The sequence below is a fragment of the Danio aesculapii genome, chromosome 13 (assembly GCF_903798145.1).
Source record: "Danio aesculapii chromosome 13, fDanAes4.1, whole genome shotgun sequence".
Taxonomy (NCBI): Eukaryota; Metazoa; Chordata; class Actinopteri; order Cypriniformes; family Danionidae; genus Danio; species Danio aesculapii.
Window position 1 is genome coordinate 41,382,321 of NC_079447.1, and position 24,138 is coordinate 41,406,458.

Below are 24,138 nucleotides of genomic sequence, written 5' to 3' on the forward strand. Positions count from 1 at the left end.
AATGACAAAGTCATATCTAATAGCTCATAGTGACGTGTTACTCTTTGCAAATTTTTCTGAGCATATTCGAGAGCTTGTTAAACCCCATCAGCTCCCTGGTGCAGCACATGTTGCTGTCTTCAAGATTACACAGAGGAACAAAGGCTCAGGCAACAGCCACTGAGTTGCTATGGTTACTACTAATTTTTTTGGGAAGCTCATTTATTTTGAACTGTGATCAAAACTGACTGGAACTACTTGTGCATTAAACAATTTTATTGCACACCTTCCAGCTATCAGAAACAAGATTTTCAACAGACCATGGGATACAGCGAATATGACCATGTTTGTGTTTCACAGGCAGCCATCTATGACTGCTTAGTGTTGTGCGTGAACTGATGACCAACGATGGGTCGGCAGGAAAAAAAAGTCAGATTTTATTCAAAGCGCCATTCGCTGCTGTCTACTGATGAGCGAGACCTAACAAACAAATAGAGAGAAGGGAACAAGTGGATCATTTTTGGCTCATGAGTGCCGCCAGTGATGCCACCGTGTATTTGAACAGCTGAGATTGTTTAGATAAGAGCAGTCCAGAGACACACAGACAGACAGCTCAGTGAACAGATGTTTGGGTCGACTGCTGTCATCTCTCTGATCGCTCCCACCACTCTCAGCTTCCTCACATCAACAGCACATTTGGCCTGAGTGCAGACTGTAACTGATGCCTATAGAGACAGACAAGCTAGCGCAGAGGACAGACTAATGCTGAAGCAGATTCACAAGGCGTATGTATTTTTGATTGTTTGTTTGTATGAGTTGAAAATTTAAATGCAGACTTTTGGTTACATCCCAAAATTTGTATTAATTTTATTTTATTCTTTTTTTTTTATACCCATTGTTCTACTAAGTGTTTTCTAGGAACAGGAAAAAACTATATTTTCTATCATGAAAATCATCTTTGAAAGCTGTTTGGACAGAACTGTGTGTAGATCTAGTGTGTCCACTGTCATATTGAGGTGATATAAAGACAATGAGTCTCTTTTGTTAAATTTCCTGGCATTAAAATAGGATCCAAATCCCTCCCATATTGAGGCCTACCACAATGTGACGTAGGAGTGCAGTTCTCCCGACCACTGAACTGACCTTTCGCAAAGCCCCACCCTCCTTAGTTACTGTTGTTACGCCTGTCAAGCTTTTGTGCCTGGCACGTCTATTGCAATATGTGTGCGCCGGTGTCAGACATTGCCAGGGATATAATTAGTCATTTTTGGCGAACAGGTGAGATATCTGAGAAACCCAGACAAAAAAGAACTGCTGTATGCATTACAGGGGTATATTCATGATATAATACGCAACCGATTAGAAAATAATTTAATCAAAATTGAAGCTAGGTTAGCCTAGCCGCCTCATACGCTGACCATTCAACAGCTTAGTTCATGCACAGCAGGAGAGGTGAAATTTAAAAATAATCTAATAATAACAAATTAAACTGAGATTTACCTTTTTTTTTGCCAAAAAGCCTGATAGATTAATTGTTGTGCAATGAAAAATGGCGTTACTAACCGACGAGGAAACACGCATGGACAGTGCTTCTACATAATTCATTTATAGAAAGAACAGCCAGAAACAGGAAAGTGATGGATTTGTGCCAAATATTAGCATCATTGACCCATAACAACTGTCAGTATGTTTGTGTGTTTTTATACCGTTTCTATTCTAATTCGGAGTTAAGTGAAAAAAAATAAATAAATTGAAATGCAAATCAAAGTATAAATAGCAGAAGTGGACAAATAGATTTTCCCTACCAGTAAATATTAATCAGACACTAAATATAAAAGCAGATACTAACCCGGTATAACACCATCACCAATAACTAAATCTCCATCAACCAAAACATGGTTGAATTGTATAATAATGGGATATAAATGACTGAAAAACAGCTGAGAGTGAAGTATATTGATCGCAAGTGCTCCGATTGTGATCACATCTCGGTTTTGTTCTGTTGATTTGACATTTCAAATATCCGTAGCTTGAAACAGATAGAAATATGATTGCTAGTAGTATGACTACTATTGCGAGGGCTTAAATGGAGCAGTGCTCATAATATTGAGTGAAAAAAAGAAAAAGACAGCTGGGAAACATAACCTGTTTTGGATTTTTGTTGGAAACACAGTTTAGATATTTTTACAGTACGAGGTGTGTGAGTTATTGCCATCTATCGCTGAATGTGTCAGGAACATTGAAAACAAAAACAACTTAACCCCGCTCTTTTAGCGCCCCTCAAACTGCTTGATCCAAGCTGGCACTTCTCCCCTTGGGTTTTAGGTTTTGGAAAGGGAAAAAAATTCCACCACTGCGTCCAAAATTTTAGGATACCGGGTCTCAGATTTGCACAATCCATATGCACAATGCTTTGGCTTGTTTTCCTCGCTCGAAAGCTTGACCGACCTCCTAAGTGCAGCTACGGTTGCTAAGCTATGATTGGTGTGTGGCGGTTTTCAGGTGTGGCTTAGCGAAGGGTCATTTGATTGACAGCCGTGTATTAACCTGTTAGCCAGCACTCACATTTGAGGATTCACACTTACCTAACTTTAAATAATAACAGTAAGCTACAGACACAAATTAGGTATCATTAGAAAGAAGACACTTTGGTCTTTAATGTGGTAAAATGGGAAGTTTCATGTTCGATATTTGTTTTTCCATAATCAAGCACAAGTAAACATTAATGTAATGTTCTTTGCCTTGAAAGCCAATTGTTTCATGAGTTTATATTTCAAATTTGATTAAGATAGCATGCAAAATGATATTTCTTTAAAACATTTTCCAAGACTATATCAGATTTCTTCTTTCCCTGACCATCAGAGGCACTTTCTTAAAAATGACCTTCCCAAACTAAAACAGTTGCTGAATATTTGGTCTACATTCACAGTTCATGTATCTTTGGAAAGAAGACACTTCAGGCTTTATTATCCATCATCTAGAGTTTATAATCCTCAAAATAAAAAAAGTTATAGATGCTTAAGTAATGTCTCCATAGTAACACGTTTAATCATATCAACAAGACAGGATGTGTGCAAACCAAGTGGGATTAAAAGATCTGTTCAGCTCTCTGTGATCATCAATCATCACCAAATGTGATCAAGAATGAGTTATACAAGTTATTAAAACAATGCATGTTTGTAATGAATTACAGCGATTTTACCGCCTTTATCACCACAGTTGCATGTCAGTACAATTATAAAAGAATACGCTTGAGTCACGATTTGTGGACGTTAAAAACAGATATCCATACAGCAGTGTATGTTAATGTGAATCCTATCACATTTGCTGAGCAAAAACAGTGCAAAGTTAAATGTGCACATTGTGTGTGTGTGTGTCCGCTGTGTGTGTGTGTACATGAACTTTGTAACAACATTGGGTGTGACTCATTGCAGAAAAGCTTGAATTAACTCCACAACAAATAAATCAAATAATCATTGGGAAAGTTCTTACTGTAGTATTTCTCACAAACATTATATGAGATCTGCTTCCTTCATGTCTGTCACTGTGCTTTTTATCTGACGCAGCCGAGGCGGACTCTGACAGGCACGTGGGAATGGTGGGCGGGACATTAACCAGCAATAAAGGCACTGCCAACAAAAACAGCTACATTGTGTTCAGAGCAGAAAATTCCAATATTCTAAAAGGTATAATAAATAATCTGATAGGTGTTTTGGGCTGAAACTTTACAGACACATTCTGGAGACACAAAAGACTTATCTTAAATCTTGAAAAAGTGGTAAAATAGGTGCCCCTTAAAATACATACAAACAGAAAACATAATTTGGCACACATCGATATACAAATGCATGAATGTAGCTTTGATGTGCATAAATATATTTCTGAAACATAAAAACACACACTAAATTCGAATGGTAGCATCTACACCTTTAATGTCATCAAGTCCATGAATATGTACGTGAGTTTGTGCATGCATCTGAATAATAATGGTCTTCCTCTAGCCCGACAGCTCATAAGTGTCATAAATAGTCTTTATCTCCACAACGCCCACAGGAGGTAAATACTGCACATTAAAACCCTGCATATGAAATTGATCTATTTCTCACAGCATTATAAAAACCCTGGGCCGCTATTGATCAGCACAACACATAAGGCGAGATATGCTTTGGCGTAGTGCAGGTGCTCTGGGCTGCGGCTTCATCAGCTTTATTATGTTGTATGGATGTTATATGGACGCTGATGTGAAGATTTATGCTAATGACTCTCCTGTTGTTTTATAATGCAGTAAAGGTCATAGAGGCTGCTGCAATCACATGTGCCACAATGGCATATCCAACAAATGGCAGCCAGTGATTTACCTGCTTTTTATTTCACTCCCTGCATTAGATCCTATTGTGGAACACTTACATGGCATCCATTAGGAATTTACTTTTGATTTAAGACTCAATCAAACAATCGTCAACTGCTGAGTTATAAAAGGGTTTCATTTAACGTTTAAAGCTTGCAGTTAAAATTTAGAATCATTCTTTTTAAATGTTTTTGAATGAAAGCTCAGCTAGAATGATTAAAAAATGTAAACACAGTCCAGAAAGTGACACTGTGTGTTTTCTTTATTTCACAAAAGCACAATGTTTAATTGTTTTACTTCTCCTTGAAATGTGCTTTTAATTCTAGACAGGTCTAAAGGGCAATCCATGTTGACATCTGTAGAATCCAAAAAAAAGTAAAAAAAAAACGAATTTAAAAAACATCCAAAAAGCTTGAACCGCAGAGGGCTTGTAGTCAACAAGGCAAAGTGAGAGAATTTGAGCTAAAATGAGAGCAAATATCTGCATGTCTTTTAAAAGGTGGCAGCAACTCAAGAGAGCTGAAAGCTCTAAAAAGACTAAAGCAGTGATATTTATTTATTTTATTTTATTATTTTTGCTGCTGCTGTTAACATTTAAGACATTTAATTTGTTGAATATGTAGTTAGATAATTAATAATGTGCTCAACCATTTGATCAAAATATCAGTAGTGATATCAGTGCTTCCTACAGGTTTGAAAGATACTTGCGGTGGTAGCCGGATTGAATCGCACCATTAACATATACCACATAAATAGTTAACTATATGCAACAGCGGAACATAATTACATTTTTAACAATAATTGTATTTGTTATGACACTGTTTTACACTGTTTCTTTTCAATGGGTTAAATTGAAAAAGACTGTTGAATTATATAAAGAAATCCACTACTTTCTCTTACTTTTATGCTATTCAGGAGCCATGTGCACCCACTGACAGGTCAAATCTTCTTCTCAAGTTCAAAGCAAACTTGAATGCCAAAGCATTTTAGATATGTACTGTATAAAAATAGCCTATGAAATATATTAACATCATGAAATAAATAAAATAATCAGCAAATGAGAAATAATTCACAGAAAAGGAATAAAAACAGACAATATTTCAAAAACATATCAAAATTACAAGATTAAAACTTGTAGATTATTTAAATAAGGCAAATGCGTTGTTTAACCAATAATGGTCTACATATATTTTGCAGACAGTTTAGACTAGACATTTCATCCTCTCCAAGCATATAGTAGAGTTTTTCTGAAACCGTCTCTGTGGGTTGCAAATGAGACTGTCTCTGGGAGTGCTGACAGGTCTCGCACACACAGAACGAAACGGAAAAATGGGAGAAGATTATCGCACAGGTTTGGTTATTTTGGGTGGATACAAAAAAGTGTTAAAGGATATTAATAATAGTAAAAAAAAAAGTGTCGCTAAATATACTTGGGCGGCCCACCCAAGTAAAGTCAAGGGGCGGTGCAGGGGTGAACCCCCTTCGTGACTTATTTAGAAGTGATTCGCTTTTATATTTTCATAGATTTTCATCTGGTTTGTGACACGCCACAGCCCCATTCACTGCAGAGGGGAATGGAGCTGCTGGATTTACAACACACTAATTCATCAATGTCTTCTAAGATATATGAAAGTAAGTGTTTGTTTAACTGGGGGATGGATAGAGTAAGCATTCTATTTACCTTAACATTGGATCTTAACAGCCTCTATTTACCTTAACAGCCGGATCTTGCCAGATCCTGTTCTAGGAAAAGTCAGATATTTTAGATTTTCTCTCCGGTATTTATTTTAATTGATTCTGCATTAACTTGTGCACAGTGAATACCTGCATGTGTGTGTGTATGAGAGAGAGAGAGAGAGAGAATGGGCGCAGCGAATGCTGTGTGGATTGTGTGTGCACGCACGCATGATGGTAGTCATGCTCTAGTTAAAGCAAAATTCACGTTTAACTATTGAACAATAAAAAATCCTGAACAATATTTTCAACCAATCATCTTTCTTGCATTTACAATCACTCTCATTGGTTGGTGGTTATTGTTTCGCGCGCAGCGAGCAGAAAAGAAATCCAAGTGATGTTTATGCTGCCGGATAAAAGAAAAGTAAGGAACTCAATGCAGCCTAAAGTAGTCATCTGCAGTCACATATCGACACCTGTCTATCGGCAATAAGAGTCTCCGGCACTGTTATTTGCATCGCCTCACACAATACACATTACATATATTTCCATATGATGTAAAAGCAGTCAAACCAAATTACAACAACACAGTTGTTCTTTCTCTTGCTTCTTTTTCCTGTAACAACAGCATGGCAGATAACAGTAAATCTAATTATTATTATTATTATTATTATTATTATTATTATTATTATTATTATTATTTACAACTATTTATTACTGATTGATTTATTTTCTTATTAATTTTTTATTTATTTATTTTTCATCTTATTTTGTAATAAATAAATTCCAATTTTTCAAATCTCTTAATTTTTATTTTTATTACAAAATAAGATGAAAAAAATAAACAAATTGAAAATTAGTAATATAATTAATTTCTTGTGGAAAACCTGATGCGGTCCAGCCCCACTCAGACTCTGCCTCCAGAGGCCCCCAGATAAATTGAGTTTGAGACCCCTGAGCTAAATTGTCCATAGTGTATGAGTGTGAATGTAAGAATGTATGAGTATATCCCATTGTTGGGTTGCGGTCGGAAGGGCATCCGCTGCGTAAAACATATGCTGGATAAGTTGGTGGTTCATTTCGTTATTGCAACCCCTGATTAATGGAGGGACTAAGCTGAAAAGAAAATGAAAGAATGAATGAACCTACAACCATTCAATGCCATTATATAAATCACTAAGGACTGGATTCAGCTCAAAATCTTCTTTAACTTTCTACTCAAGAAAAAAGTCACCTACATCTTGGATGACCAGTGGGTGAGTACATTAACAGGATTTCTTTTTATTTTTTGTGTAAAGATCTGTTTAATACACATGTTTTCTATTTAATTTATTTTAAAAATTACATGGGAGGAAGCATGAGAGGAACAGTTGATGTTATGCAGCAGATGTTGTTTTCACCTGAAGAGTTCTAGGTGTAATATTGAGGATGGCTCAGTCATTGAGTGCTTTTTCAGTCCAGATTTTGAGCACAGCAGGTCTAGCACACTCTTAACACTTAATCTGTTCTTCCAGCAATTAGCAGTTATCTGGTACGATTCAAATCATGCCACAGCTACTTAAAAAGTCTTGGGTGTATTTTAAAAACACATCCAGATTTCCATGCATATGTTTCCCTCAGCTCTTTCCAACACACTCTACTTTTCTAAGCCAATCAGACAGATGCACACAGAACAAGATACAGAAACTGTCCAATAAATAACAGACAACTAAACATGTGTTTGACTTTTTTAAGAGGTCAGTGATTGCAGATGGCATTTAAATAGTGATAGAAAAGAGCCTGAATCTTTGAAAATAAGTGAGAGACGCTCTAACAGAGCAGATTAGTTTAAATCTCACTATGTATCATCAAAATAATTGAAATCAATTCAGTTGATGTGACATTAAGATGCCGCTGTCTGGCTAAATAAGGTAAAATGAATACAGCAGCAAGTAAATGCTGCTTAAATTGGTGTAAAGCAATCTTTTCTTAAATTATATCTTGTTATAACTAGTTTGAAGCAAATTAAACATTATCAAAAGAAAACTAGTTCATGGGAAGGCATTGTAGGTGAATACAGTTTTAAAAAGAATTAGTGTCAGTTTTATTATTATTTTTATTGATTTGTAATTTTGTAAAATATTATCATTTTTTTGTGTTTAATATTAGGTGTTGGTATTATTATGTTAAGAGGGTTAATTGTGTTACATGCTTAAACTTAACATGTTTAAATTAAACATAAACTTAAACACATTTACTCACATCCGCCTGGCCCTGCAGAAGCTCCTCCTCTTCCTCTGGAGCCTCGAGTGCGACTGTGACAGTGGCAAACGGACGGCTGGCCATCTGCTGGCGCTCTCGCATTAGTTGCTGTAGAAAGACACAAAATAAAAAATAAATACTGTGTTGAGTTAAATAAACAATGAAAGAAGCACTATGATTTCAATCCTGATATATTCCTTGCAGTGAAAGATCCTTACTGGGGCACGTGCCCCAGTAAAAATCTCCAGTGCCCCAGTAAATGCATTGAGATATGATTTACTTCATATGCAAGTGTATTTATTAAGAGTGGTAATTGCGAAATAAAGACGTTATTCTCTATGTGCAACCGAACCAACGCTGGTGAAAGCAATATGTTTAATCAAAAAGTAAACTGACGCATCTCCGCCTGTGCGCAGAGAACCCGCCTGCCTCTCGCACGCGCTGCTCTTCTGCCGGTGCGAGTCCCGGTAGTTAACATGCGTGCCAAAAAAGCAGGCTACTTGCTTGTCACACACCGCTCATGTGTTGTAAAACAGGCATAACAGTCTTTTTTGTTTTGCAAGTCGAAAAAACTAAAGTTTAAACAATATGACGGTGATCTTACTAAGCATGCCTCCTGATAGATTTTTTGTATGAAGCAAAAAGGAGGGGTGAGGAGTCAGAGAGGTAAGACTTAATAAACCTAATTCTCTGCCATGTGTCAAGTCGAAGACAACAGATAATCCTATAAAACATCTTTTTTTTGTATTCTATTGAATTGTCTATAGAATTTCATTCAAATTAAATTAATATTCATGCAAAGATCTTAGTATATCACTCCAGTTGTGTCTAAACATATATATATATATATATATATATATATATATATATATATATATATATATATATATATATATATATATATATATATATATATATATATATATATATATATGGGGGGTGCCTTAGTAGAGCTTTATGTCTAGCAACGCCCCTGGTCAAATTTAAAGAAAAAAGTGTCTCAAAATTAAAAGCTTTTATTTTGGATGTAATGACATTGTAAATACATTGTTATAACATTGTATTTAAATCTGAGATGTAATATGTAATTTATCTTGTGTGAAATTACTGTGTCGTTGCCTTGTGATTACTTAGTCATTACATTGTAGTTACATTCAAGATAATATTTATAAATGTAAATGTCTCTTTGTTTATTGCATGTACAGTATTTTTTTTTTATTTATAGTTGTCTAAGTAAAAATAGACAGTACACATGTAATTACAAACTTACAGTTTTTTCCAACTGCTTACACACAAAATCTTTTCTTGTCACACGATTTCTGAAACATCTCACTCAAAATGCACAACTACTCAGCAAATCTCCAAAACCAGAAGCTATTTCTCAGCCTTAAACTTCATTTGCCTAAAACACTTTTTTTCAAAACTCCACACACAATTCTCTACCTAAAACACAAAACTCTAATGTGAAGCCACTTGCTTTCTTTTTCCAAACACAACCAATCAAAATGCTACACTTATCCACCGAATCACACACACACACTCACTCCTCACTTGTGCAAATACTAATTTCATAACTGATCACTAGGGCCAGACGGAATCTGCGGACATTTTTTGCTATTTCTGCACAGAATAGTTTTAAAAATCTGTGGATTTATGCAGAATTATTTTGGGAGTATCATAACTAAAACCTTAATATATGAAATAAAAAGTAATACCTTTTTAACTTTTCTTGAATGTTTACAATGCAAATCCAATTAGATCCACTTTATTTGTTAAACAAAGCAAATCTCTCATTCAATTACTAGAAGACAGAAAACATTTATCTTGGATGTAGTTACAATGTCGTTACATTGTAATTACATTGTTATTGCATGCAATATTTACAAACATGTTTGTATATTTCATGTACAGTTTGTATTTATAGTTATATATTTAAATTTGCACAGTACACATGTATGTAATATATAATTACAAACATTAATCTGGATTTATAATCACTGCACTCACTGTTACATTATAATTGCTTTGTAGTTACATCCCATATAATATTTATGAATACGAATGATTCTTTGTTTATTGCATGTACAGTATTCGGATATTTATAATTGTATACATAAATATACACAATACACGTGTAATTACACACTTTTATCTTGTGTGCAATTACTGTGTCATTACTTTGTAATTATTATGTCATTACATACATTTATTTATTGTTTGTTATATGGAATGCATAATCTTTGAAGCTCAATATCTCAAAAGCAGATAGAACCTTATAATTCTTAGGCGATGATATGTTCTCATAGGTGAGATGTGCTTTTGAATTTGATTTGGGCTTAATCACTCATGTCAGCGAGGGTCTGGATGTTCTTGTGCCAAAAGGACAGACATGAGAGACAGCTGTGTTTCCATTCTTTAACCAAGCAAATCTTTTCAAATTTGATACTGTAACCTGTTATCCAAAAAATTGAAGAAAAAAAACACAAAAAAAAAAACATCAGCAGAAACAGCGATTGTTGTTGTCATGTTGGTTTTAGGGCTGTACGATTAATCAGCATTGATTCATAATTGCAATTTGAAATGATGCAATTAGCTAATCGCAAAAATGCTGCAACATGAATACTATAAAGATATAAATATATGTATATTCATTCATTCATTCATTTTCTTTTCGACTTAGTCCCTTTATTAATCCGGGGTCGCCACAGCGGAATGAACCGCCATATATGTATATTAATGTGCATTAATATTATTATGCACACACACTGGTTTATGAGGACTGCATAAAGCCTCATTCACACTACGAGCGACTTGCAGCAGAAAAGAGACAAGTGACCATTCATTTCAAAGGAGAGTAAGCAACTTACGGCGACCAACGTCTAAGAGAGCAACATCGACTATTGGTGACCAGGTGGGCTTGCCAATCGACGCAACAAAGTTGAGAATCCGTAGAATACTTCAACTTTATGCAAATAAAAAGCGACTTTCTTGAGCGACAGCCAATAGGAGCACAGTAGAACTCAAGTGATCTAATCTCAGCTCGCACAAGGCTGTTCTATTCTAATTGCTGTAGACCTAAACACCGCTGTGTTTGTAGCTTCCTGTCCCTCAGGGTGGCAATCTGCTGCAAAGTCGCTGCTAGTGTAAATGAGGCATCAGGCATAATGTATTTTATACTGTAAAAACTGCTTATTATATAACCTTACTTTTCCACTAAACCCAACCCTCAGAGGAAACCTGTGGCTAATTTTGCATGTCAAAAGACCCCCTTAAGTATGGTATACAAAAACTATGGTTTTGACAAATGAGGAGAATGCATTTCCTCATTAAGTACAATTACACTGTAATACCTAGGTATTACCCATGTCATTACAACCTCCAACCCCACCCCCCCTCCCCCCACACACACACACACACAATGATAAAAACACTAAATGTACTAACTAAATTGCAAACTCAAATCACAATTGCAATATTAAATATGTTCCCTAATTCACACAGGTCGGTTTAATGCTTAAAATTTCACATTTAAAATATTATAAATATGTTGAATATTTTTATAATTCACCGTGAAGCTGTGGTGATTCCAGCAGTTATGAATTACATAGCAAATTATATAGCGATTTACTGTCTTTTTTTATTAAAAACATGCATTGAGAAATAGAGATGTAACGATTCACAGTGAGTCAGTTGAAAATCGATTCAAATGTGATGATTCATTCATTCATTTTCATTTATTTTCTTTTCAGCTTAGTCACTTTATTAATCAGGGGTCGTCACAGCGGGATGAACCACCAACTTATCCAGCATATGTTTTTTGTAGTGAACGTCCTTCCAGCTGCAACCCATCACTGGAAAACATCCATACACACTCATTCACACACATACACTATGGACAACTTGGCTTACCCAATTCACCTGTACAGCATGTCTTTGGACTTGTGGGGGAAACCGGAGCACCTGGAGGAACCCCATGCAAACACAGGGAGAACACACAAACTCCACGCAGAAATGCCAACTGACTCGGCCGGGGCTCGAACCAGCGACGTACTTGTTGTGAGGCGACTGTGCTACCCACTGCGCCACCTTGCTGCCCTGTGACGATTAAAACCGGTTGAAATGTGGAATGAATCCCGATAATTTTTTTTAACAGAGGGGGCGCTGTGTTTACAGGCGCAAGCTCGCTTTACCTGCCCATCAGCGCCAGACAAACCAACAAACTGTGTGCAAATACTGCAAAAACACATTTACTAAGAACAAATATAATGCACATAAACCCTTAGCACAGTGAAAACTACTGTCACAGAGAGTACACAAAAAACTATTAATAAGCCAAACCACGCGGACCGGATGATTAGCAGCTCCGCTTGCTCCGGCGAGTGCTACGGAGATTACACAGTGCATCAGTGTTTTCATAGCGAAAGTGTGAAGATGTTTTTCAGACTGAAAGAGAAAGTTGTTCTGTTACAGAACCAGGTGTTATATATTTTACAAAGAGTGCAGCATTCTTCACCTTAAATTTGTTTCAAATAATTTTCTTTAACAATCATGACTGAATTGTGAGTCATGACATTAGTATTATGAATCGTACTGAATCGTGAGTCAGGTGAACTGTTACATCCCTACCGAGAAATGCTGATACTGTATGTGTCTATCGATCAGTTCGGTGGGTGAGGAAGAAATTGTGGTGGGCCTCAAAATTGATGGGATTTGGATATATATACAGTATAAAGACTTGATATGTTTATACCACTAAAATAAGGCTGTGTATTGTACGCACTATACTACCCATATGTCTGTCCAAACAGCTTCCAAAGTTTAATTTTGCATGATAGGAGCCCTTTACATTTTGAGTTTCCGATGTGATACTTCAAAACGGCACATTAAAACAGGGTGATGGAAATATGGCTTATGACAGGAAGTCAAGGTGAAGGGTGGCAGGATGTCAGGAGCTGATTCAAAAGACAGTCACGGTGATGATTGTTAAAGCACCCATGGCTGTGTGTGGACGTTCGCACGTGTGTGTGTGTATCATGGTAAAAAAAAAAAGAAACTAGCAGAACATGGATGGTTTATGTTCCCTGACAAGTCCTTCAAGAGGTGAGAAGGACACTGTGGCAACACTGGTCTGGGCTTGTAAATGGCCCATAAACTGCATAATTAACCTCCACATGTTGTAAACAATGCTCGCCTGGGACACATGCTGTTGTATGTTTGTGCGTATTTATGTGTGTATGGCACTGATATGCTTTGTTAATTTTAAGAATGAGCTTGATCCTTGACCATTTTTAACTAACATCTTGCAGTTATTATTTTTTATGTATGTATGTATGCATGTATGAGCGGTGCCTGGTTTTCTTCAAACGTTATGCCTGGCATTCACTTCAAAGAGTTCAATTTTAATCTCATCAGATCACATCAGAATTTTGTTTCTTATGGTCTGAGAGTCCTTCAGAAGCCTTTTGGCAAATTCCAGGCGGGGATTGGCTTCTGTCTGGTCACTCTACCATACAGACCTGATTGGTGGATTGCTGCACAGATGGTTGTCCTTCTGTAAGGTTCTCCTCTCTCCACAGAAGAACGCTGGAGCTCAGACAGTGACCATCGGGTTATTGATCACCTCCCTGACTATGGCCCTTCTCCCCGATCGCTCAGCTTAGATGGCCGACCAGCTCTAGGAAGAGTCCTGGTAGTTCCAAACATCTTCCACTTACGGATGATGGAGGCCACTGTGCTCATTGGAACTTTCAGAGCAGCAGAAAGTTTTCTGTAAAATTCCCCAGCCTTGTGCCTCGAGACAATCCTGTCTCGGAGGTCTACAGACAATTCCTTTGTCTTCATGCTTGGTTTGTGCTTTGACATGCACTGTCAACCCTGGGACCTTATATAGACAGGTGTATGCCTTTTCAAATCATGTCCAATCAACTGAATTAACCACAGGTGAACTCCAATTAAGCTGCTGAAACATCTCAAGAATGATCAGTGGAAACAGAATGTTCCTAAACTCAATTTAGAACTTTACGGCAAAGGCTGTGAATACTTATGTACACATGATTTTTCAGGTTTTTTATTTATAATAAATTTGCTACAGTTCACATTGTCATTATGGGGTATTGTGTGTAGAATTTTGAGGAATTAAATGTACTTATTCCCTTTTGGAATAAGGCTGTAACATAAAAATATGTGGAAAAAGTGAAGCGCTATGAATATTTTCCGGATGCACTGTGTATATATGCATGTAAGTATGTTTGCTTAGTATTTATGTATGTATGTATGTACTGTATGTATGCATTTAGAATGCAGTTTATATTTCATAACCCATATCCACAAGAAGTTTCTAAATGAGAATGACTTACAATATGTAGAGCAAAACCCCAATAAAAATGGCATGAACACACAGACTAACACAGCCAGAGATATGTAACCAATTCTAAGTGTAATTACGAGACAAACTGTGACTAGAGGACTTTCTATTTCTCCTTGTGCATTTTAACAAAATATATAAATCCAACAATGCTAACAGCAGTACCAACAATTACATTGAACTAGCCGAATACAATAAATCTTGAGGGCTGTACACTGATTCCTTCCTTACAACAAAGTCAATTAAATAAGACGTATTAAACTGTAAGCATGAATTTAAGGGACTAGACAAATTCCGATATGATCCTAATTACACTAGAGGATTTACAGCATAAACAGCATGGTCACACAATAAACCTGATGTTAACGCATCCTTTTTCATCCTCTAGACATTTCATCTGCGATAATGATTGGCTTACTGTATATTATCCAGCTAATTACACAGCTACTTAGCAAATAAATAAACGGATGTGAAATATTGATTTGCTTTGAAATGATTTCATTATATGAGATGAAAGAAAACGTAGAATGAAAGAACAAAAGACACAACATATAGTTTGTTAAGATAGCTATACAGAACTGACTAACAAAAATGCACATTTGACACCTTCAACATCTGAACTAGCGGTCATACTCTTTTCAGCAATTCACAGAAGAAGCAATATAATAATTTTCTGAAGAAAGTCAAGAATTGTAATGTTTTTGCACCTCTGTACTCAAAGAATACAGTGCATAAGGATAGATGCAACGCGCTCCTGAGAGGGATTCCTGAACAGCAGTGTAATTGTATCATTCTTTTGTGTGAACATCCCACACAAGGATGTTTGGTAATGGTTGAACTTCCCCGCCTCAGGCTGGTTTAATCAATGACACCTCCCCTGGGTTTATCCTGATTTATGTCTTCTGAGGCTCATGTAATAACTCAAACCTTTAATCAACCAATTACCCAATAATGCACGCATACTGACTCACTGAGATCAGAGCAGTTAGATACAAAATACAATGATGTAACTACAACCCAATAGAAGATTAAAACTATTACATATCACACACGCGCGCACACACACACGCACACACACACACACACACACACACACACACACACACACACACACACACACGCACACACTCACACACACACATTCACACACACACAATTATACTTTTTAACCCATAATTGTCCCCAACTTTTTTGTTATATATACTGTTAAGAAGCAAGCATAGCTCAACCCTTTTTTCAGATTAAAGAAAATATCCTGTTTTAATAAATAAAAAAAAAATGTCAAAATGAAGGGATTTTTTTTTGGTGTTTGCTGTATCAAAAATGTACTAAACCTTCAAAATCAACAATGCATTTTGTGAACCCTTACACCCCTAATACAGCATATATCAGTAAAAATATGTATTGAACACATCCTGTTATTTTTTTTTTCCTGAAAATTATATTCCTAAAAGAGCTGTTGACATGGAATTGAACCAGATTTTGGTAAAAACCCAAACAATGCAAGCATAAAAACAAAACAAAACAATAAAATCTGAAAAAGTTTGTTATGTAATACAATGTAATGACACAAGGAGAAAGTACTAAACTATTGAAACGTGTTCAATCCTTTATATAAAAGGCAATGATTTTTTGGTGGTGGCAGCGTAAAGACGCCTCTCATATGGAGAATGAAGTCACATGCACTGCTCAGGAATGATTTTTTTGTTCTGTGGGTCTCGTCTATCAAATCTAATTTTTAATTTGTGTTTTCTATTGGATTTAGGTCAGGTGATTGGCAGGGCCATTCTACAGCTTGATTTTCTTTCTCTGAAAGCATTTGAGAGTTCCTTGGCTATGTTTTGGATCGTTGTTTTGCTGACATGTCTACCCTGGTTTCTTCTTCATTATCCTGATAATGATAATGTTGGACTGTTGCTGAAGAACTACTGAGAGATTTCAGCTGCTGTCTGGGCTTTCACTGCCTTTTTACAGCTCCCTTTCTTCATGTGTTCAATTATTTCTCCCTGCGTCATTTCATTAAATTTTATTATTATTATAATTATATAAGTTTATGCATGAGTTCATTTGCAAACTAATTTGATTTGTTTACTTTGTATATATATATATATATATATATATATATATATATATATATATATATATATATATATATATATATATATGGATTTTTTTGGTTGTTACCAACATTCAGGGAAAAATTCAACGGTAGCTTTAGAAATATGTTTTCTGAAAAAAAAAAAAACTCATAAATATTAATATTATTTGATTGGATCTTTAATATTTTGTTTCGGAGAACTACTACATGTTTATTTCACAATAATGTTTTTGACAATAGCCCAAACACCTTTACTATTTGGAATTGTATCATCTTACAGATATTAATAAAAATATTCATATTCAGTTTATGACCTGTTTTAAAAACACACTGCTTAAATGCACCTACATTCATGTTAAGTTGCAGCATAACATAAAGTATGCTTTACAATAGCATTCTGTGACTCTTAGTTTCAGTCAGCCAAAAGCCGCCAGGTATATAATGATGAAATGCATATATCTTTTATTAAAAATTTACTTAACTTGGTTAGATACTTGATGGTCATGCACATACTGTGTGCTGCTATTATTTTTAGATGATTGTAGCAAATGACTTGTGGTCAGTCTGAGTTACTAAATATTAAAATTATATATACCACTGCTTTCAATTAATATGCATACAGAAAAGGGACACTAGTTTGGCAAGATAAATTCAATCTTTTGGGGATTGTTTAGACTCTTTGTGACAAATGAATGTCTAGGAGTGAGTCATTAAATGTTTTATTCCACTAAATCATTCAAAGCATTGATTCATTCAGCTTCAATTTCAGAACAATGGCTAATTTCATTGTGGCTTTGTTTGATTTGAATGGAAACCATTGATATAAATTCATGCCCAAATGGTTAGACACAATACCAATACAGACCGATAAATTAACATCAATTTAGCTACCATGAATTAATGTTTCATTCATATGATAAAAATAAACTTTATTAAAAAAATTGTGGCATTTGTGATTTGACTGGTCTTTTTTATTCTGTTAAAGTCTTTAAAAATTCAGTGGTCACAATGTTAAGCTTTATATCAACAATGCTTTTTAAAACTTCTTTTGAAACAGCTGGTATTTTAACATCTTTGTGTAGACTGCAATACAATTATATGATGATAATTGATTGTGTGCACTTAAAGGCATCCGTTATCCACTGCCTGTAACGATGCATAACAGAACAAAAGCATTTTTTCTACAACTTTGAATAAGCCCTGTCTGAACACAAATTGACAGAATGGGTAGCACAGGGACCCTCTGTATGGGTGACAAAAGCACACAGGTAGGTCTATAGCGGGTCATTGTAAACATTCACAATGCCTTTCTCCAAAATGATGCACAATAACTCCGATAAGAGAGTGTAATTTCCGGCTCATTCCAGCATGGTTTTAACAGAAAAACCTGTTTACTTTCTAAGCACAGATGGAAAATGAAGCTCTTTTGTCACCAGAAAAGCAAGGTGTCTCAAAAAAAGGCCACACTACAAACCAAGTTGCATTGCTCTGAACAAGCATAATTGTGGGCTGTTTCCTCAAGCATTTTTGCAAACTAGCAGAAAATGGACTAAAAGCTCATACAGACCATTTAGTGTGCTCTATGTAAAGAATTAATTACACAACAGTTTCAAAGTATATATAACTTCTATCCTATTTCCAACTGCTGAACAACTTTATTCTTGCACACAAGTTTAATCACAGAAACATTATCTTATAGCCACCAGTGATGTATTTATTTGAAAATAGATTCAGTAATGTTGTATTATTACAACTTAGAAGAATTCAACTCAAGTACCATTTCTAACACTCAACATTGTGCAATTTAATTGTACTTAATATGCATTAATGTAATTGCTGAAAAAATTATATAATGTTGAAAACTGAAACAGCAGTTAATTTTTACCGCTTATAATATTATATAAATCAAATGTACCAAATGTATTGAATTAGGCTGGGGAAAAATCATTAACCTTGCTTATATATATATATATATATATATATATATATATATATATATATATATATATATATGTATATATATATATATATATATATATATATATATATATATATATATATATATATATATATATATATATATATACTGTATGAAATCTATGTATAAACATTGAAGAGAAAATATGGCATGATAAAACACATAGAAATGTTAGCTTTGAACATCTAGAAATCTAATTTTATATTCACAGTCATTTATAAAACGTTACTGGGTACTGAAAAGTGCAGTTACTATAATTTAATCTTCCATAAAAATGTAGTTAAAAGTCACAGCCCTTAAAAAGTTTCAAACATTACTCAGAAACAAGGTCAAAGATATAGACTTTAGGTAATCCGGCAAAAGAAGCAACATTTTTACAATGCGTTACACAAATAATATTGCAAAGCCTTTTTGTTGGTCCAAACCCAAATCCACATATCAGAACATTAGGCAACATTAGGACCAGACAAAAGAAAAGTTTGTAATCTGAACATGTCATCTCAGACTGAGCATCTGAGTTCTAATTAGGACGGTGTGACATTGTCCTCAAAAACTGAAGGAAAGACCAACATCAGTGTAGAGATCTATGATAAACTTGAGGAAAAAATTCACTATGATTAACTCTATCTTAAGCATGAGCTTACTGATCTTTCAAAGAGGGAAATATGCAAAGCATAGACCCTCCAGATGCCCAAGTTGGACAGAAAAGAACTGTGAGTGCAAAGTAATTAAGCTACACTTATAGATCAACATACTTCAAATGAAGCTGAGAACAAACTGGTGGAGCATCATTTCAAACAACATCAAGATAATATTAAAGTTGTTAGGACTTTGTTTTGTGAGTACAAACAAGATCAAATAACTATTTCTGGATGAAAAAACTATCAGGACATTTTTCAGGAAACATATTTAATTCGACCTAAACTGACGGATTTTATGGCATATTTTCTAAGAATTTGCAGCAATATTTGCACCTTTTCATGTGTTGTTTTGCTGTGACGCATCTTAATTCTTCATTTCAAGAGTTCACACTTAGCTGATGATTGATTTTAAAGTTTGTTTGGTATGCTGTCCCTGTTAGAGACTTGGACCAGTGATGCTCTTGCTGTGAGGCAACAGTGCTCGCTACTGGGCCGCCGTGCCACCCTACCGAGGAAAAGGATGGAGTAGTAGGTGTGGAAGGGGGGATTCTTCAAGACGAAGACAACTAAGGTAAGAAACTCTGGTTATTTCTAAAGAGTTAGTAATCATCCGATTGGTAAATCATGCATTAGCTAATGCGGGACCAGCTGTGCTCAATCATAAGCTCGCAATCCTCTCGAAATTAGTTTATAAATAAGCTTCAGTTAGTTTTTTTTTCACCTCAAGAAACATTGTACCTGTCATTTATATAAAAGAAACATTGAGAGAAACAAGTGTTTACAACTAACCTTATATAGTCTACTGCATCGTATTTGAAAATGATCATATTATACCCCAGCCTTTATTATACATAAATCTTATAATGCTATCTCTATAAAGATAATATTGGGTAATTTAAAGCAATACATTATAGCAATAAATTATATGGATTTTAGTAACATGCACTAGCTTTATTTAGTATTATGGAAATATATTTATTTGCATTCATTCACCAAATATCTATACAAGTAAAACTGAGCTGTATTTAGTTTTGTTACATAGATGTATCAAGTACATCCATTTTTCTGGCATATTTAGTCCAGAATAAAATTAAACCATATATTTGAAAATAAATACTAAGTATGTATTTGAACACACTGATGGAAATGATGCCACTCATAGCATGCCCATGGGCCACATGAAGTGCAGCACCATGCCTAAAAGCAGGATTTAAGTTTTTCCAGGATTCCCACATTGTTGATAAGAGTTACGTGGCCTATTATCAGGCTTTCAGCTGCTGGGAATGTACTTGTTTGAGTGTGTGCATTTGAGTGGGATTCCATCATGTACACACTGTAGAGCAGAGAATAGTAAATGTGCAACAGTAGAGACAGAAATGACATGCTATCATTTAACATAAAATAAATAACATACGACCATTTAATTTGCTTAATAAAAGAACAAAGTATAAACCTGTTCTGCAGGAAAGGAACATTAAATGACTTGGGTTTTGATCTGGCGTTATATAGAAAATAAAATGACTTGATGACTTGGGGTGCCTCTAATAAAATGGCAGGGGGAAACACTATATATTTATATTTTGATTATATTGTGGACTCTTCGCCTCTCAATTGCATTTCACATTGATATACACATTAGGGGAAGGAATTTGATATCTCAGTGTGTAACAAGTATTTATGCTATTGAAACATATAGGCCACCATTCACAATACAATACAATCTAATGTCTTGTGAACACATTCAGTAGGTTTTCTAGCCTCATTTCAGCAACTTTCAATGACTTTAAATACATATATCTTATTATAGGTAGCCTCATGAACAATACGCTGATATACAGAAGCATTGCGCTTCAGGCCCGAGCTTAAATCCTGACCTTTCCAATCTCTACAACTTTGCTTCCTGTCCAGTATCATAATAAAGCAAAAACAAACAAAAAAATATCTGCAAAAATATAAAGTAGCATTTACATCCTGCTTACATATTGTATTATTGTAGAACAGTTTGTACTTAATGGGTTCAACCTGCTTTAGCGACCCTTAAAAAGAGCAAAAAAAGACTAAACCAATCTAAATTGAGTGAGTTTGTGCTTGATACACCAGACTTCAGCCATTATTATGTTTATAAAAAGCACAAATGCCAAGGCATCGCAAAGATTTCATAAAACCCAGGGGGTTAATAAAGAATGAAAAAGAAGTTTACTGAGAGTTTATCAGACCTATGAGCTCCTAAAATCTCTTTGTACGGGCATGGTACACTGTAAATACAGTAGATCAATCGTCACAGACGGGAAACTTCCATTTTAACAGGTCCAGTTGGGGAGGTTATGTAATTCTGCTTAGCAGAGCTGAATGTAAGTGACGGGCCGATCCATCTCTGCAGTCATACAAGTGTTTTATAAATGCTTTCACTCCAGGATCACGACCGAATCTAAATTCCACAGAGAAAATGAGGCATGGAAGAAAAAAAGGGAAACTGATTGGGAGGGCAGGGATAGAGAGTGATGGATGAAAGAGAATGATATGGTGAAGAAGTAATGAAGAAATAAGAGCAATGGTGTTCTCTCTCCTTCACTTATTTTTGTAATAGTGTGCAAGAAGGATGGACTTGGTGCCGAGAAATGTGTAGATACACAAGTATATCACTGTTTGTTGACATCTCATGCTGTGAGAAGAAGAGGAGGAGAGTGGCAATTCAGTGGCCATCATCACATCCTCAGTTCACATTAACCCTCATCAAGAGTGCTCTCTGTCACCTCTCATGCACTCCTCTTCAAAGCTGTGTGTTTGTGTGTGTGCGTCTTAAAGTAAAGAAATTGATGAGCAGCTTGCCATTCAAAAAAATTCATATTCTAACAAGGGCTGCATGGTGGCGCAGTGGGGAGCCCCAGCGGAATGAACCGCCAACATTTCCAGCATATGTTTTACGCAGCGGATGATCTCTGGTAAACATCCATACACACTCACACTAATACACTACGGACAATTTAGCCTACCAACTCAAGAAACATTGTACCTGTAATTTATAAAAAAAGAAACATTGAGAGAAAGTGTTTGCAACTAACCTTATATAGTCTACTGCATCGTATTTGAAAATGATCGTATTATACCCCAGCCTTTATTATACACAAAGCATATGTATGCGCATGGTGAATGCATGGAACCGGAAGCGTTTGTGATCTCACAAGCCCAGATGTATTTTTTTGTAGTGCCCAAACTTCGTTTGCTGTAGGCTTTGCTAATTTAGCGATGTTGTTTATGTACACACAGCTACATTACACATCAACTAAAGTTTAAAATACAATATCTTAGTGGACCACCCCTTTAACAAATGGAAGTGCAATTTTATATGCTAACAAACAAACAAATAAAATAATAATTATTTAACCAACCGACAAACAAATGAAATAATGATTTGTAAATAACTACAAAAAACAACATATCAAAATGACATTAAATCAATGAGCCAACAAATAAATGAAATAAAAGTAACTAAAAGCTTTGAGATACATGTTGTACTAAAAATATGTAAAGAAATGCAGAAATCGTTTAAATTCCCTGCATGATCTCTATGAAATTCATTCTCAATCTCAAACCCAAAATCTAAATTGCTCTTCCATTTGTTAAAGGGGTGGTCCACTAAGATATTGTATTTTAAACTTCAGTTGATGTGTTATGTAGCTGTGGGAACATAAACAACATCACTGAATTAGCAAAGCCAACAGCAAACAAAGTTTGGGGACTACAAAAAAATACATCTGGGCTTGTGAGATCACAAACGCTACGGATTACATGCATATACCATGCGCATATACCCACTGGGGCATGGCCAGTGGTGCTGTAATGTTATAGCAAAGAAAGCTAAAATGATATCCAAACGCTGCTATTTCCACAGAGCTTGTTCTGTTTCTGTATTTGGGCTTCCAAAGGACACGACACAAAGAGAGAAGTGCTTTTTGAATCTCTCCCAGTTCAGTGCTGGATTCGGCTAAAAACTCTTCAAAGAACGAGCAGCTCCAATCATAATAGACGGAGCTGTGGATTGTGAGCCACTATCTGTAAGTATTTTTATTTCATCACCTTGGAATTATAAGGTTCTATCTGCGTTCTGAATGACTTTGAGCTTCATATTGAGCTTCAACGTTTTTGCATGCCATAGCAAACAGTATGTGTGTAACATTTGTTTCTTTAAATAAAACGTCTTAAAATGTAAACAACTTAAAAAAAAGCATCCCATAAGGTAAATAAGTTGTCATTTCATAATAATATGTCAATAACTCAATTTTGAAAATTGATCTATTACATGCGTAGTGTTTAGTGTTAACGGTATGTTGTAGCATGGACGTGAACAAGGATGTAAACAATGGGAAACGTTGTTTGGAACATCGTGCTAGAGGCATGAAACTTTTCCTAGTGATGTGGAGCCAATCCTCAAATCACAGCACATTATGTTAGCTGACCAATCAGAGCCTCTTGAGAGTGGGCTTTTCGAAGGAACTAGGAAATATGATAGTTGTTTTCATGTTAGCTGAGTATCAGTATATAATCAAAGTAAGATATGTGAAAAAATAATATGATTTTTTACAAATGAAGCATGAGCACACATTGCTTTGCATCTTATAATGACAACTAAGCCTTAAAATAAACTCTGGACCACCCCTTTAACTCAATTCAAACTTGAGAATTCAATTTCAAAGCATTGGCATTTGGAAGTAATTCTGAAATTAGCTTTGATTTGCACCATGGTGTGTGTGCCAGTCTGTGTGCCCGTGTGCGTTATCCCTCTTTCCATTACTTGCCCTCCCTCTTTATCACCTC

General features: G+C 35.4%; 1 protein-coding gene across 1 annotated transcript in view; it reads right to left on the reverse strand.

The window, feature by feature from the left end:
• Positions 1-24,138, reverse strand: part of atrnl1a (attractin-like 1a) — a 431,550-nt gene that overhangs the window by 76,181 nt on the left and 331,231 nt on the right. The window contains exon 28 of the mRNA XM_056471227.1: positions 8,243-8,350. Within this exon, the coding sequence (XP_056327202.1) occupies positions 8,243-8,350 (108 nt within the window). The remainder of the gene's footprint in view (positions 1-8,242; positions 8,351-24,138) is intronic.